Genomic DNA, 12,092 nt, shown 5'->3' on the forward strand with positions numbered 1-12,092 from the left:
CTCTGCAATGCGGAATCCGACTCAACGGGGATCGATCCATCAAGAATACATACAGCTTCCGCAGATTGGCTCCCATCCGTGCCTGGGGCTGAGATTGCCTGTAGGGAGTCTGTGTCGATGCTCACCTCTGCCGGTCACATGTCAAGCATCCTAAGAAAGTGGGATTAGTTCCTGTATACACCTGCTTCGGATATCTCTCGAAGCAGCCTTTCTTCCTCATCTCTGCGAAGTGGAAACCAGATCTGAGGCAAAGCTTGATTTCTTGATAGTGAAGCCTAGTGTAACTTAGGTTACTATATGTGTCTCGAACTTCAACATAATACATTATCTCCGGTGTCCACCTTTACGTGAGAGGCCATGTTCTCTCCTGCGCGGCTGGGTGGGGTCGAGCAAACGATATCCTCTACGTATGCCTCAGCCGCGATACGACCTCTAATATATAAGTACAGAATTAGATTCGCTAGTGGCAATTATTGCAAGCTACGTCTATCATCTGAATGAGATGGGAAGGCTTGGATGACCTGGAGCAGCTGGGTTTCTGTTCAATTTACCGAGACCGTAGTTGATCGCCGCGGCGATTTCCTGGTTGTTCTTCTCCAGAAACATGAAATGCGCATTGCCCTTGATACCAATGTCGGCAAGCTTGATCCACTGGTAGTTGGTGAGACCCATCTGCTTGAAGTACTCGACGAAGCAATGGTCGTACGTGATATGCGGGCTGGCCTCGCCCGTGATCATAATGTAAGGCACTTTGCTGAGCTGGGTGAGCTTGTGGATGGTGCCAGTCTGGAGAATGCAGGAGCGCTTGGCCGGGTCGTCTGGTCCAACCTCAGCGGTGGTGATGGTCGAGCAGTTCGTTACTGGTGGATCGTACTGCAGCGATGTGTATGTGAGACCACAAGGCCGAGCAGCGGTACGACCGACCCCAGCAACGGTGGCGTTTCCGATCAAAGAAGTAAATGGGATGTTGCCAGGCTCAATGTTGATGTTGGCACGCAGCAGATCAGGGCATGCGTCTGACCAGATTGCTGTATAAGTGCAACCAGCAGAATGGCAGACTGTGTATGACTGGCCAATCATGCTGAGAAGCTGGCATCCAGATGTGCGCATAGTGTTCTCCACGTTCACATTAGATGAAGAGATAGGAACGTTGGCGGCAGTGAAGGCGTCAAAAACGGGATCTCCACGAGATCCGTTGCCGGGCCACTGTGTATGTACGTTTGCCTGTGGGTACTGGTCGAAGTCTTCCGGGGCTGTGAAGCCCTGCTCATTGATGATGTCTGTGGAACCAATGCGTAGAGGGTACTTTGAGAGGAGCTGCTGCCCACTTCGGCCGTTGGCAGCGAGATCAACAATGTAGACCTGGTACCCTTGGTCAAGGTAGTAGGAAGCCCAGCCCTTGCGATTGTCGGGCGTATTTAGCCATTCTGCGCCTGTGTTGACACCCGCGGAGACGAAGACCATCGGGTAAGGCTTGTTGACCTTTTGGGCGGGCGTCAGCTTTTCGACGTAGAGTTGGTCGCTCCACATCTGCTGACCCGGGATGCCGGAGTCGACATAGCCACCGCCGATGTAGAAGAAGTCTCGCTGGTACGCAGATTCTTGGCTGCTACATTTTGGGCTGATGCCTTTCACACCAGTGCAGTCGCCTGTTGGTGGATAAGGCTTTGGTGGTAGGCTTGCGACGGTCACGTCATCTTGTGCTGACGTCAGGAACGGCAATGCTCCCAACAGCAGACCTGAGAGAACGGTACGTGGATACATGGCCAAGTGAAAACGAGGACGACTGAAACGAATGGACCACTAGGAGCAACAAAGGAGTGAAGTTGCCCACTGATCGAACGGCGGATAAAAGGAGGGAAAGAAAAGCTAAGGCCTAGATTTTGTCCCGCTCTCGCATCCTCTGCATATCCTTCTATACCTACCATGATTCTGGAAGGGGTTTGCGCGGCTAGGTCGGCAGCATGCATCCGCTTCCAGCCTGAACGACGCACCCATTCCCACGTGCTGCGCGATTGGCTCCAGTCATTCAGGTGAGAGGTGGGATTGGTCCCAGGTTAGTTCCGCGACTAGAAACGCCCTTCATTCGCTTCCGTGGGTTCCTAAGAGAAGCGGATATTAGTTACTATAAACGGCCTAGTGAAGCGATTCAATGCCGCCTTCTCATCATCAGGTCCCTGGGGTATCCCAATGTTCAGTGATGGAACAGCTCCGGCGCATAGGCCACCGATATCTCTAAGCATCGTATGCTGCAATATGAGCACGGACAGGTACCTGCGTACCAGCCCCCAAGCTGCAGAGCTCCGGTGGAGCCGCCTTGCGCGCGCCTTGGGTGCTTCAAATGTTGAACGTCGAACGAAGACGAGCTCCTGCTAACAGAGCGAGCAGGAAGTGATCCATATCCTACATGGAGTGTCCAGATATCGCGCCACTCACGCTCGCTCCTCGTGGGACATGGCAACAAGCATCCCAATGAAAAGGTAACTACTGTGTAGCAGCCTGAAGGAATCTAACCAACCAAAGCCTACGGGACAATCTTTTTGCGGGTCCTATCTCGGGATAACAGCCTCCGCCCGAACTTCAAAATTGGGACTCGTTAGGCTGCCCTTATGTCCATTTGGGTGGCAACTCCCAATGTTCAACTAATGCAGAATCATCAGGTTTTCTCTGTGACAGTCCTACGCGACAGGGTTGCGACCAGAAATTAAGGAATCCTCCTCGTAGGAGTGAGTGCCTTTGTGCAGAGCGATGATTAGGTGGAAAGGGGATGCCAGTTACCTTTTTATTGCGGTGCCCATTAGCACTTCCCGCTCCCCGTATACAATACAACCCTGCCCTTACCATAGCGGTGGGATGTGGCTGCTTCCTTCAAACAGGGCAATATAGTAAGCGAATCCTTAAGAACAGTCAAGTCCAAAAACTCCGATTGAAGTCTTGTTCTGTCGATCTTTCTCGCAATTGCCCCAAATCCATGTGCTCTCTCTCCGTGCAGTATCGTCAGGCCGAGTCAGCATAACCATAGCGCAATGGTGTCTGCTTTTTTCAACACACCGCCGGCTACCGAACTCGACGAACGGATCGCTGCAGGATTATTGCTGTTGATTGGCCTTACTCCTAACATCAAAGATCCTAAACATGGAGTTACAATTCCACCTTTCCGTCCAACGGAGAACTACCACTTTGAGACCAAAGGTCCAGCCGTCATAGTCGCACTCTCAGTGTGTATGGTCATTCTCACGCTTGTCACCTTCCTGAGGCTGGGCATCCGAATATTCGTCCATGGGGTCCGTTTCGGTGCCGATGACTGGCTCATCATTCCAGCCTATCTCCTCTCCATGGCGTACCCAGCGCTTCAAATCGCCATGGTCCAGTACGGCGGGGCCGGAAAGCACTTCTACGACATCACTTACCAAGAGTACTTCCATTATAAATATGTGAGCTAGGACGACCATGATGATTCACCGTCACGCATAACTCATGTTGATGTGTAGCTCGCACCGTCAGCCGCGACTGTGTTCTACGTCTATGTGGGACTTGTCAAGATGAGCATTGCATTGTTCAACATTCGACTGACAACTCTTACGACGCGACTATGGAGGAACGTTAATTGGGCGTTTTTCGTTATATGTACGGCCTACACCCTCGCAGCGCTGTTTCTAAACGTCTTCAAGTGCAACCCTCAGTACGCGAGTTTCAACTTGCTGCGGATCGCCGAATCGGGCAAGGTTCCGAAGTGCCTGTCCGTCAATTCCATGAACAGCATCCTTCGCTTGAACCTCGCTCTGGACTTCACCGCTCTCGCCATCCCGGTGATTGTACTATGGAAAGTTCAATTGACCTGGAAGAAGAAGGCTCGCATCTTTGGCCTTTTGTCCATCGGTCTGATTGCTTGCATCGCCTCAGTAATGACCCTTGTCTCGCAGTATACCCTGCAGAAGGATCCGCTGTGGAACTACACGACTCTACTGGCATGGATCATGGTCGAGCTAGTCGTCAGCCTCACCGCGGCTTGTGCTCCTACTCTTGCCTATCTCCTCCCGCGCTCCATGTTCTCGAAGCATTATGCATCCAACAGCGCTAGCAGATTGACAGGCAATAAGCCGGCCACTGGCTTCGGGTCGCGACTGTCAAGGAACGACTACGCTTTGCAGGCACGTCCTGTACATGGAGAAGATGGAGACAGCGAAGAGGAGGAACGTCACATCATCGTGAAAGAAGACACCAAGATGGAGTGGCAGGGTAACAGACGCGGCGATGCGCACCGTTCGCAAGTGAGCGATCATTCGGGCGATGATGGTAGCCTAACAAGTTGGTATGGTGATCATAGGGGAAAGACAGGTGCTGTGGTCTATGACGGCCGCCAGCACGAAGAGAGCACAAGAGCTTGGGTGAGCACGGACGTGTCAGGCAGGAATGGTCCTGGTCGTGGGACTCGCCCGGGACACGCGAAATGAAGGCTGCATAGCATGCTTGAGCTGTGCAGGTTCATGTCCTTCTATCAGTGCAGTGAATGGCGGCGGTCTAGTTACGGATTAAATTTGCATACATGTAATGGCGCACCATCGATATCTTTTCGAACGAAGTAACGAGCTTGAGCATCCGATGACTGCGTTGACTTTGTATAAACAGGGATGAAATTGTATTCACTGTTTTAGACTTTGGTCAGAGGAAACACGCCACTGCTTTTCCAGGCCAACAGAAGAGCTGACTAGACTATGAAAGTAGATGGGTATAATATACAAAGCCAACTATAGCTTCTACTAGTGGGCGTCAGCGTGTTTCTACAGTATCATAGCGAAGCTAATTTGTATAGGGTGCCCAACGTAATACCTAAGCAACAAAAATTTCGCTATCCGTTTCTTCTCCTTCGGGGGGTGTTGCTGACGTTAGGCTTCTTGTTTCCTATGACGCTTGTTCATGGTGGCGGCGATGGATAATATTGTGAGGAGCACCACCCCTTCGTGGGAACGGTATGATTCACGGTCATCAGTATAAGCAGCATCCGCCAGCACTTGGCTGACTCGGTTCATAACAGGGCCCGTCGTGACTGGGATCGACGTCAAGGCATGAGTGAACATGCATGCAGATAATACCATTCTCATAGCATAGATCTTACACATACTCCCCTCCCCTCTATGCCGATCCCAAACCTCATCAAGCCCGAGCCCAACCTGGGCAGCAACGCCTTTACGCCTCGCAAAGTGCAATAAAAAAATGCCAAAACGTATCGTACAAGCGCCCATCGAAACCCAACCCCGCCATATACACCATCCTTTACACCCAGACTAGAATCGCACTTGACATCTAGTCGTATTTTCCCAGGCCACCCGGTAGCCCGTCTTTCTCCCCGAGCTGGAAGTACGACCCCGTTCTCCGCCGCCTCTTGGCAAGATACGAGGCAGCGATGCCGGCAACGGTGAGACCGAGCAAAAAGATGGGATGGTTGGACCCGAAGTTGCGGATGGAGTGGAAGAAGGACATGAAAGTCCCGGAGGTGGATTTCGGGCTGATGGAGGGCGGGTTTTTGGTTACTTCTTTGACTGTGTCTAGGATGGAGGAGCGGCTGGGGCGGATGAGTTCGCCGTTCATGTTGACGTCCCAGTAACGGTTGTTCTAAGAGTCCAGTTAATCAAGCACGAGCAGCTTTCTCAGAAGGTGACTTACGTCTTCATCGTTGATGATGACCCGCTCGCCATCTTTCACATCTATGCCAAAGGTCGTGCGAATCCAGCGCTCCCAGAAGACGCCGTCCACCCACGCGAAGCCGACCTGTTTGCGCTTAATGTCCTTCATGTCGATGACGGTACCCTTGGCATCGCGGAGAGCTCGCTGATCTCCCTTGTCTTTAGCTTCTTCGATGCGCAATTCCTTAGCCTCTCGGAGCTCCTGGCGTTCAAGCTGGAACATTTGGTCCTCCTTGTCGATCCACTCAAGAGCGGCATTCTTGAGCTCACGCTTAGCAACCTCGAACTCAGCCTTGTTCTCTCGGTCGAGTATTGCAAGCACAACCATCTTTCCGTCCATGATCTCACGAGCGTTCTCACCCTTGAGCTCTGGGACAATCGGGATCCAGACGGACTTTATCCAGGACAGCATCTTCTGCGTATCACGCATCTCCTTGGGCGTGCGAGGGCCGTAGTAGGTCGGCTTCCCATCCCTAGACACCATCATGCGCGGCCAGGTGGAAATCTTGAAACGCTCGAACAGAGCCTTATCGTTCGTCTTGACAAGCTTTGCCTTACCGACCAAGCTGAGAGTGAGCCGATCAAGTGCCTGGAAATCTTCCGTAGTGGTGGCGTGATCGTAAAAGTACACGAAAATGACCTCTTCAGTTTTCTCCATCTCCTTGAACTGGGCTAGATCCACATCTCGAACACCCTCACCCGCCGCAACAGCCTTATTTGCATAATCGATGAAATCACCCAGTCCGCGCATGCCATTGTACTCGGTACGCTCGTTTCCACGGAAGAAAAGAACTGTGGGGTATCCCTTGACGCCGGCGTCCTTGCAAAGTCTGTTGTTTGCGTCGCAGTCTACCTCTCCAATGTTGAGTTTGCCTTGCATCTCGCGGGCCATCTGCTGCCAATTCGGGGCCATAGCCTGGCAATGATGGCACCAAGGCGCGTAGAACTTGATGAACCAACCATCAGTCGTACTTGTGACGAGCTCTTGAAACTTCTCCTTGTCGAGAGGCAGCGAGACACCAGAAGGGTTCGGGGTCGAAGTCGGCTTCGCAGGCGTGGGTTTGGCCACCTTAGCCGGCTCATTGGTCTTGGAGGGCGCTGCAGAAGTGGATTCTTTGGCGGCCCCAGCAGCCTTTTCGTTCTCTTTGATCTCATCTTCAGTCTCTGGCCCCGTCTCGACGGAGTTTGCGCCAACCTTTGGCAGTTTCGGACCACCTTGCTTGCGCGTGCCTGGTTTTATGGCCTCCAGAACCCCTTCTACCCAGCCGCTCAATGTTGACAGTTCCTGCTCGCCAATCTTCTTCGCAATCTCCTTCCCGTCCTTGTACTGTACGATGGAAGGGTAGTTCTGGATGTCATGTTCCCCGCATGTGTCCCTGAATGCCAGACAGTCGACCTTTGCGAACTTGAAATCGTACCATCGGGTGAAGGAGTTGAGGCCGTCTTCATCGCTCTCTTGCGACGTGATGATGGGCTTGGACGTGTAGTAGAATTCGTACAATGTTTGCCACGTGGGCTTGAAGCGCATGCAGTGCGGGCACGAGGGCGAGTAATATTCGACAAGCCTAGATTCGTCAGCTGGCGTGAGGGACGATGCGCTCAAGATCCATACCAGTTTCCATGGCTGATCTCCTTGTCTACATCTGTACCAAGCTCCTTCATGGGTGGCACGGTCTGGCCATTGAATATGGTATCTGGCACGACCTCGTCTTCCCAGTCGTCGTCAGCCTTAGTGTCGCCCTTGAGAGGCGCACGCGGTTCTATGGCGACCGAGGCGGCAAACGTCGCGAGCGACAGGAGCGAGAATAATACGGAGCGCATCGCGGGGGGCGCGTCCTGTCTGCGACAGGCTGGCCTCTAGAATCAGGACTGGTCGCAGCGCCGGTAGATCTGCGATGGAGCGTGGCGCGACTGCACAGGAGATCGTAGACGTGTGCCTCGCAGCTTCTGGGTGCGAGGTAGGGAAGGAGAGGGGCTCGGGGCTGATGCGCTGCGGAAGTACAGAATGTCCACAGGAGCGCTGAGCGCCAGCGACAGGGATCTGCTTCCCCGGTGCTTGGCATCGCAACTTCCCTTGACGGCATCACCACTTTGCCCATCAATTGAACCCCCACCCCACCCCGAACCACCACAACAACCATGAGGGCAGCTGCACGGCTTCTCGCCGCCGTCAGGCAAGGCAAATACCTCGAGCCCGGCGCGCCGACCGGCCTCACCGGCCTGCTCACCCACCCGTCGCCGCGCTCGACGCTCCTCTACCACTACCAGGCGACGCTCGACAAGCTCCAGCAGATCCCAGAGTCCTCGGTCTACCGCCAGTCGACCGAGGCGCTCACCAAGCACCGCCTGAAGATCATCGAAGAGGCTGTCCCCGCAGGATGGGCGCAGTGGCAGGAGACGGTCCAGGATAAAATTCACGAAGACCCTACAGGATTCAAGACTATCCAAACCTCGCAGGGAACTCTTGCGGAGCCGCCGAAGTACAAGGAGCTGGATCCCAGGACATTGGAGGCGGAGTGGGATGGAGAGAAGCATGCGAAGTACCCGCCCGGCATGCGCACACAGGCACAAAGACGCGCCCATGTCAAGGCATTCAAGGGCGACGTGAACTACACGCCCGAGCGGACAATGTCGCCAATTAAGCTTCCCCCGGAGCCGCAATACACCGTGGAGGCGTAGGTGCATATATCTCAAGTGATGATCGTAGCTTACGCGAACAGGATCAACGAGCTCGAGACCAGGCTCGGCGCCGGTCTGATTGAGGAGGTCATCCAGGTCGCAGAGGGCGAGCACAAGCTTGTCGACGAGATGATCAAGGCGAAGGTGTAAGTCTCAAACACAACAATGTATATATAGTATGCGCTGATGAAACCTACAGCTGGGAACCGCTTGAGGAGCAGGCACCTGAGGGCCAATGGAAGTTCTTCGAGCGTGGCCACAGCGGCCACACCAAGACTCAACACCCGTAAAGCATGGACCCAGGCAGGAACACGAATGTAAATAGCGAATGAAGAGGCCCTGTACCAAGTAGCACAACGTTTACCATATCAAATTCTTGGCTCTCGCGTGCAAGACATCTCGGGGGAACACTGTCGCAGTCAAGACATGAGAAATCTACCAAGTATGCGCCTAGGCGGAGCGGGCTGCCTCCGCGTTGTTCGGAGCTGTCAATCTCATTCCGATAATGTCAGGCTTTGCTTGGAAGCTCTTGAGTTCAAACAGTATCAGGGTTCGCTTAAAGTCTTCTTGTGTTCAAACAGTAGTTGACCTTGCACATGCAAAGAAGTGTTTACAAGTTGATTTAGCCTAGGGAACTGTAGTCAGTTCAGTGAGTACGCTGGGACACTAACCCCATGCGAGAGGAGTGAATCAACACAAGGGGGGGGCTCTTAAGGTATTTGTAAGCCATTACTGTACTGCGTGAGAAACTTTCGCGTGCCACTGGCGCACGTTCAGGGAAATTACTCGTTCCAAGACCAATGATAGAGTTGCAAACAAGACGGAAGGGCGCCTGAACGGAGCGATCCCGCGTTTTCTCGAGCATCTGGGTTTGCAGGCGCGAAATAGAGTTGCCGTGAAATGACGAGGCACCTCCGCCGTCTCATCGTGAAGATCATCAAGACATCGCGCACTCAGAATCTTGGGCCTCTTGGCCGTTTCACGGTCCACGTTGGGTCACGCACAAGCATTGGCTAGATGTTTTCGATCCAGGAAACACGCTGACACGGCGTGTCTTTGCAGCTCGGAGAAGTGCTGAGGAACAATGTATTGTTTCAATGTCCGTGTCGGTATCAAATCATACTCGTGTGCGTGATTGATTGGAGCGCGGAACTTGGGCGACAAAGATGCAACCGTTGGCAGCTGGCAGGCGAACATTGGCTACCCGACTCAACAGACATAAGTCCCTGGCGTCACACGCGTCATGTAAGTAAAGTGCGTGAGCCAATAATTTTGCGACTTATAGCATACACTCCCGACACGAGGTGCACTGCTGCAGGTTGCAATCCTTCATCTGTAGGCGCTGCTCGAGAAGGAAAGGCGACAAGCACACTAGCCACCAAGTCACCTGAGGCGCTCGTTAGACTTGACCAACTGCAAAGGATCGGCCAACTGCATCAGAGCTAGTCGCTACCAGCGCTAAACAATTGAATACGAACGATCCCAACTGCAACGCGCTCCTGCACAATAACGTGGCGCCCTCATTTTGTGATCGCAGACTCTCAGAGCGTGTAGCGCGCTGGAGTAATTAGCGAATGGCTTCCGGTGAATAACGCCCGGCTAAGCTGCAAGTTTGATGCACGACATCACTCGCGCGGTCGCGGATGCTTCCTTCTGAGGCTCCGCGGTCAGGCGTGGGAAACGGCGAGTGGGACTTGAGCTTAATTGCACTGCAGTTTACATAAGAGGCGCTGGAAGTCGGTGTGAAAACATCCTCAGGGTTTGACAACTGCCAACTGAACCTGGCCACAGGCAGCGTTCGCTCCGGTGAGCCACTGGCGCCCGTGCTGGGCACTCCTCATGGGCCGCTAAGCGAGAATGGCAAGGCGGGTGATTCGAGCAGGACAGACGCCGAGCTGATAAGTCTTGGTGTTGACGATGGCTGTGATGATCAAGTTCGTGATGAGCGGAAAATCTTTTCTTTCCGCGTGGCCCGATGTTGTGCTCTTGTTGGTACGGTGTTCCCTCGGCTCTTTCGCTCGTAACGTGGCACAGCGAAAGACGCGTACTGGACTTTTTTGTATCTCGCCGCACTGTGTAGGGTGTATAGTGCGCGGTAGCACAGATTCGAGTTATCACTCGCGATGCATCTCCTGACCCGGGCATCGCTAGCGATGATGATGCAACTCGTCGGATGCGACACTGTCTGGAATCGGCTAAGGGCGGGTTGCTGCTTTGAGGACCCCGGCAGAAACCCGGCAAGGTCGAACGGCGAACACGCGGAGTACGTAAGCTCATCACCATCTCGCTGGTGCCGTACCAGGATGAGTGGCTGGGGCTTCTGGACAAGACGCGCTGAGCCAGAGTCTTTGACATGACGCGACGGCGCGCGAGACTGGCGACTTTGCCCTGCAGCCGCGCTGGTTTCGTTCGGAGGGCGGCCTTCTTCCATGCAGCCTTCTCGAAGCGGCGACTGTACAGGCATGCGAAGCCGAGCTGGTGTGGTCCGAGATGGCGTCGGCCGTTGCGACGAGAGCCGGGGTCTGCTGCATCGTTCCCGGGATGCGTCATTATCGTTGGGAAGCTCGCGCCGCCGACAACCGTGGCAGCGCACTGGCAACTTTTCTCGTCTCCGGCACAACGCGTGAGAAGGCGCTCAAGGCGAGCTTCTTCGAGGCGACCGCCCGCGCACTCGCGGTGAGGCTGCCTGGTGCTGCCAGAGGGCCGGCACTGCAGGCGTTTCAGCAGCGGGGATAACAACCCTGCAAGCCACAGCCGCTATCTGAGTGCTTTGCTGCGAGAGCCTGGAGGGCGGCGCATCGTCGGGCCATCTCTCAGGGCCAGGGCGCCTGCTGCGGCAACCGATCCGAGGCGTTCAGCAAGAGGCACTCGATCTGAAGAGGGCGTGGATGGGCGACGCGGTAGACGGCACAGGTCCTAGCAGGGACGGATGAAACGCGATGCCGTGTAGCGCGCGCGGAGGACATTGGAAGACGCGTCTGTTGGCGGCGGTCGGAGATGGAGACGGCTTCGCAGACACGACAGCGCGGGCGGCGTCATCGTGCAGCAGCCGCGGGCGCTGCATCGCACTGTGAATCACGTGGGCGGCGGCCACGCTGCGGCTCACGGCGCACCCATGGCCCATTCCAAGGCCCGCGGGACGACGGCCACGGTGCGCGCAGACAGTGTGGACCGGTTGGGGCGCTGGGCCACTGTCGCAGCGTCCCTCGTCCTCCAGGGCCCGCGCACGCAGCAGCCGCGCTCGTCGAGCAGAATCTCCAGACACAGACACAGACACCGGCACCGACACCAGCACCGCGCTGCACACGCCCAGTCGAACCAGCACCCCTGCCGCGCTCTGCCAACGCCCTTGATCCGGCCCACGCCACCGCTGCTTTACCGCTTCAGGCTCTGCTCGTTAGGTTAGCTGCTACGTCGACTCGCCGGCCAGCACCGGCGTCTTTGTGCAGCTTCGCAGCAGGGAAAGCAAGGCGTGCGCGCGGGATCGGACACAGCGCCTTCCTAGAGCCGCCAGGTAGTGCCTTCCTCACAAATTTTTTCCACTGCGACTGCTTCGCGTCAGTACCACAACCCTCCGCCACACACCTCTCTCCCCGCCAGCCCACTCTGCCTCTGCCGCCTGCCATCAAACGCGCACGCGTGCATTTCTACGGTATTGTTCCTGGCTGCCTCGTGCCAGCGCTCCACTTGGTCGACCGGCTGAGGCTGAAGCGGTGGGCCCTGCGATCT

The 12,092-nt window shown here is 55.0% G+C and overlaps 5 protein-coding genes across 5 annotated transcripts; 2 read left to right on the top strand and 3 right to left on the bottom strand.

Moving 5' to 3' along the window:
- Positions 1-262: 262 nt before the first annotated feature.
- Positions 263-1,875, bottom strand: CC84DRAFT_1167745 (alpha/beta-hydrolase). The gene has a single exon (XM_018179253.1). The coding sequence runs from the start codon at positions 1,762-1,764 to the stop codon at positions 490-492; it is 1,275 nt and encodes a 424-aa protein (XP_018031904.1). The 5' UTR covers positions 1,765-1,875; the 3' UTR covers positions 263-489.
- Positions 1,876-2,960: 1,085 nt separating this feature from the next.
- CC84DRAFT_1208661 (uncharacterized protein) lies at positions 2,961-4,634 on the top strand. The gene is made up of 2 exons (XM_018182172.1): positions 2,961-3,434; positions 3,492-4,634. The coding sequence occupies exons 1-2, from the start codon at positions 3,027-3,029 to the stop codon at positions 4,452-4,454; spliced, it is 1,371 nt and encodes a 456-aa protein (XP_018031905.1). The 5' UTR covers positions 2,961-3,026; the 3' UTR covers positions 4,455-4,634.
- Positions 4,635-5,304: 670 nt separating this feature from the next.
- CC84DRAFT_1198734 (thioredoxin-like protein) lies at positions 5,305-7,505 on the bottom strand (the record flags this gene model as incomplete). Its single annotated transcript, XM_018181587.1, has 3 exons — positions 5,305-5,613; positions 5,665-7,249; positions 7,297-7,505. 3 exons carry the CDS (start codon positions 7,503-7,505, stop codon positions 5,305-5,307), a joined length of 2,103 nt encoding a protein of 700 aa, XP_018031906.1.
- Positions 7,506-7,823: 318 nt separating this feature from the next.
- CC84DRAFT_1100223 (uncharacterized protein) lies at positions 7,824-8,653 on the top strand (the record flags this gene model as incomplete). Its single annotated transcript, XM_018174857.1, is given in 3 exon segments — positions 7,824-8,351; positions 8,364-8,509; positions 8,563-8,653. 3 exon segments carry the CDS (start codon positions 7,824-7,826, stop codon positions 8,651-8,653), a joined length of 765 nt encoding a protein of 254 aa, XP_018031907.1.
- Positions 8,654-9,653: 1,000 nt separating this feature from the next.
- CC84DRAFT_200933 (uncharacterized protein) lies at positions 9,654-11,136 on the bottom strand. Its single transcript, XM_018185566.1, has one exon. The coding sequence runs from the start codon at positions 10,911-10,913 to the stop codon at positions 10,080-10,082; it is 834 nt and encodes a 277-aa protein (XP_018031908.1). The 5' UTR covers positions 10,914-11,136; the 3' UTR covers positions 9,654-10,079.
- Positions 11,137-12,092: the final 956 nt, after the last annotated feature.

Source organism: Paraphaeosphaeria sporulosa (genome assembly GCF_001642045.1).
Source record: "Paraphaeosphaeria sporulosa strain AP3s5-JAC2a unplaced genomic scaffold CC84scaffold_10, whole genome shotgun sequence".
Taxonomy (NCBI): Eukaryota; Fungi; Ascomycota; class Dothideomycetes; order Pleosporales; family Didymosphaeriaceae; genus Paraphaeosphaeria; species Paraphaeosphaeria sporulosa.

What these genes read in the sequence shown, in the direction of transcription:
- CC84DRAFT_1167745 (XM_018179253.1), bottom strand. Translation starts at nt 1,764, where the DNA reads ATGTATCCACGTACCGTTCTCTCAGGTCTGCTGTTGGGAGCATTGCCG.
- CC84DRAFT_1208661 (XM_018182172.1), top strand. Translation starts at nt 3,027, where the DNA reads ATGGTGTCTGCTTTTTTCAACACACCGCCGGCTACCGAACTCGACGAA. An exon ending in AGTACTTCCATTATAAATAT is followed by an intron (nt 3,435 to 3,491) that starts GTGAGCTAGGAC and finishes GTTGATGTGTAG; the next exon opens with CTCGCACCGTCAGCCGCGAC.
- CC84DRAFT_200933 (XM_018185566.1), bottom strand. Translation starts at nt 10,913, where the DNA reads ATGACGCATCCCGGGAACGATGCAGCAGACCCCGGCTCTCGTCGCAAC.